The sequence below is a fragment of the Austrofundulus limnaeus genome, unplaced genomic scaffold (assembly GCF_001266775.1).
Source record: "Austrofundulus limnaeus strain Quisiro unplaced genomic scaffold, Austrofundulus_limnaeus-1.0 Scaffold318, whole genome shotgun sequence".
In the NCBI taxonomy this organism is placed as follows: Eukaryota; Metazoa; Chordata; class Actinopteri; order Cyprinodontiformes; family Rivulidae; genus Austrofundulus; species Austrofundulus limnaeus.
The window spans coordinates 94,132-97,367 of NW_013952720.1; the positions used below are offsets into that span (position 1 = coordinate 94,132).

A 3,236-nucleotide genomic window follows, 5' to 3' on the forward strand; every position below is an offset into this window, starting at 1 on the left:
TTCTGATGAAACTGTAGTTTGGTTCTGATAAAACTGTAGTTTGGTTCTGATAAAACTGTAGTTTGGTTCTGATAAAACTGTAATTTGGTTCTGATAAAGCTGTAGAACCTGAAACCAACAGTTTCAGTTTGGATCTTTGTGTTTCCTCAGCTGAACCTTTAAATTTTCTCACGGTGTTTCCTTCCTGTCGGTCTCTTTCTCTTTCCTCCTCTTCTTCATGCAGCACCTGATCGTCACGGCGAGCACCACCACCAGAACCAGCAGACCCGCCAGCGCGGCCAGAACTGGGACCAGGATGGCCAACAAGGAGCCCTGGTCTTGTCTCTCTTCCTGCAGGACGGGGGCGCTGCAGGAGGGGTCCTGGTCYGAGGGGTCTGCGCAGACGCAGCTGAAGGAGCCTGCCGTGTTCACACAGGTGTGTCTGCAGGGCTCACCTGAGCTGCACTCGTCCACGTCCACGCAGCGACCCGAMGGGTCCTTCTGAAACCCTGCGGGACACTTCTGACAGATCCTGCTCAGGTCAACCGGGGCGCCGCCCTCTGTCAGCCAAACCTCACCTGAACAGAACAGGTCCAGTTTGGTGTCGGACCAGCACTCCACCTGCATCCTGCTGCTGTTCCTGGGGTCCAGACTGAAGGCCCGGATGCTGCTGACGCTGCTGTACTGACAGGCTCCAGAACCAGGTCTGAGTTCAGAACCAGGACTGGGTTCAGGACTGGGTTCAGAATCAGGACTGGGATCAGAACCGGGACTGAGTTCTAAACCAGGACTGAGTTCAGAACCAGGTCTTGGTTCAGAACTAGGACTGGGTTTAGAATCAGGACTGGGTTCAGGACTGAGTTCAGAACCAGGACTGGCTCCATATCCATGACTGGGTTCAGCATCTTGTCCTGGTTCTGTTGGGTCGGGTCTGAATGCTGCAGGTCTGGTTTGGTCCAGTTTTGGACTCGTAGCTGCAGGTCTGGTTGTGGTCCCCGGACCGTCCAGGACCACTCCCTGCTCCATCTTGCAGAAGTACTGGAAGTGGGTTCTACAGGAGACCGGAACCAGACCCAGCCTCGGAGCGGACCGGACAGACTGGATCTTCAGAGCAGCACACCTGGCCTCCGTACAGGTGAGTTTGGGCTCCTCCATCCAGGTGTGGACCTTGGACTCGTGTGACCCACTATCTTCCCACCTGAACCCTCTGAGCGGGAGAGATGGATCCGTGCAGTCCTTAGCCGGTTTCCTGAGTCCGATCCAGACCGTCAGCTCGTACTGGTCTGGCTTCGACCTCCTGAGGACCTCCAGGATCTGCTGGACTTCCTGCTCTGTGGCTGTGGAGGGCAGAACTCCTGGACTGCAGGTCCTCATGGCCTCATTAAAGCTGGCACTGGTCCGGATCGGAGTGAACCGGGTCTGCGAGGACGGGTCTGACGAGACGCCTTTCAGCAGGAGGACAACTGTCCACAGAGACGTCCAGCAGCTGCAGAGCCGCACCTCCATCTGTCTTAGCTCCGCCCCCTTTGGATGATGAAGATGATGATGATGATTCTGTGGAAACAAAAAATCAACTCAAGATATAATCTGAATGAAAACCTGAAACTCAGACCGGGTCCACCGTCCATCAGGACCCCAAACCCAAAACATGGACCCTGTCAAACACCTGAGGAGACCCCCGTACCCCCGGACCCAACAAACTGATCCATGAAGACCCGAGGCTTCAACAGCCGTGTCTGTCTACAGTCTACTCATAACCTAACGGGACAGAGCATCATGCAGCCTTCAGGACAGAAAATGACACTGTGTTMTGATGACAAAAAACAAAAACATTTSTCACCATCWGTCAGATAACATGAAGAAAACATTTACATTTTGTCACTTCTTTGAGTTTGGTGATGTTTCAAACTGTTAAACACTGCCACCAACTGTTCAGGAGGGTTATTACACCCCTGAAGGTTGTTTCACTGTGGAAGGGGTGTGTACAGCAGGGTGGACAAAGATTTGTCTGTGTTGGCCATGGCCACCCCTGGCCACCCCCTGGCTCCGCCCCTGCAGGTGACAGGTTTTTTTCTCCACATTGTAGACTCCAGCGGGAAGCAACCCTGCCCACAGCCGTAGGGTCTCCCAGGAGCTCTGCACAGTGTGTGTCAGAGGGTTTATGTGTGCGAAAACAAACACCGAACAACCACGTAACCACACGTTGTCTGCCGATCAACCATACTGACCCTAAACTGTTTGATTGACAACCAAGGGGGAGGGACGTCTATAGATCGATTGGAATTAAATGAAATTTTATTTGGCAAGTGACAAATTAAATTAAATCTTCTCCTAATTTTTGATAAGCAGTGAAGAGCTGCTTTAAACGAGCTGCTGGTTGGAGACCCCTGACATGGAGCAGCTCCATGTAGGAAAACCCATTCAGAACATTTGAAACAGGTGAGGAGAGCTTCAGGTGTATCAGTCCTCATCAGTCAGGTGAACCAGTGTCTGTTTACTGCTGGTTTCTGAGCTTTTACCCCCCTCCCCATCCTGTTTCATGTCTTGTTAATTTGTTGGATGAGCAGATTTGAAACAGTTTTGTCTCTTTAATTAATGCTTAATAAACCGTTATTRATGATTTATAAGGTGTTTACAGATGAATTAATAACCTGTCTATAAACTGTAWGTGCTACCAGATTATTTTAACCTGATGTTTTTAGCTGATTCGTTCTGTTTCCTGCAGCTGAAAACTGAACAGCAGCTTCAGATCAAACTGAATTTTCACTTGTTTTAAAAACAAATCCATCATTTTAGCTTCACTTTGTTTTAACTTATTTTCCACAGAGTTTCATCCAGATCAGTTTCTCAGCAGGATGTTTGGTGAGTTTTGAGTTTTTCTTACCGTTTTGGACTTGTCCTGTTTTTTTCCTTCACAAATCTGTAGAAAAGATTAATTTAAAAAAATTCTCTTGTTTATTCTGAGCAGCTTTTTCTGCAGCTTCTGCTCCGTCTCCACTTGTTCCCGTCTTTAAAACTGTGTTCTGGTCTCTCATCACTTTCTGTTCCAGCTTCTCCTTCTGAGGGTCTCTGCTGCCAGACTGTTGGCCTCACCTTCCTCTCCTCCTCCTCCTCCTCTTCCTCCTCGACAGGAAGTGTGTTCTGTCTCGATAGGGAAGCTGCTTTCCTCCAGGAGAACACGTCAGCTCCACTGATTCAGAGAGGTTTGAGTCACTGTGACCAAACTTCAGTCTCATCATCAGATTAAAGGTTTGTTT

At 49.4% G+C, this 3,236-nt stretch overlaps 1 protein-coding gene across 2 annotated transcripts in view; it reads right to left on the reverse strand.

Moving 5' to 3' along the window:
* clec14a (C-type lectin domain containing 14A) overlaps positions 1-3,035 on the reverse strand; it is a 12,409-nt gene extending 9,374 nt beyond the window's left edge. Inside the window, exons 1-2 of one of the 2 annotated variants that reach the window (XM_014022132.1) lie at positions 2,864-3,035; positions 13-1,533 (exon numbers count right to left, since the gene is read on the reverse strand). In XM_014022132.1, the coding sequence (XP_013877586.1) occupies positions 169-1,485 (1,317 nt within the window). In that variant the 5' untranslated portion in view covers positions 1,486-1,533; positions 2,864-3,035 and the 3' untranslated portion in view covers positions 13-168. Of the gene's footprint in view, positions 1-12; positions 1,896-2,863 lie in introns of those variants that run through there. The other variant, XM_014022131.1, reaches the window with a different exon arrangement.
* Between the last annotated feature and the right edge of the window lie 201 nt (positions 3,036-3,236).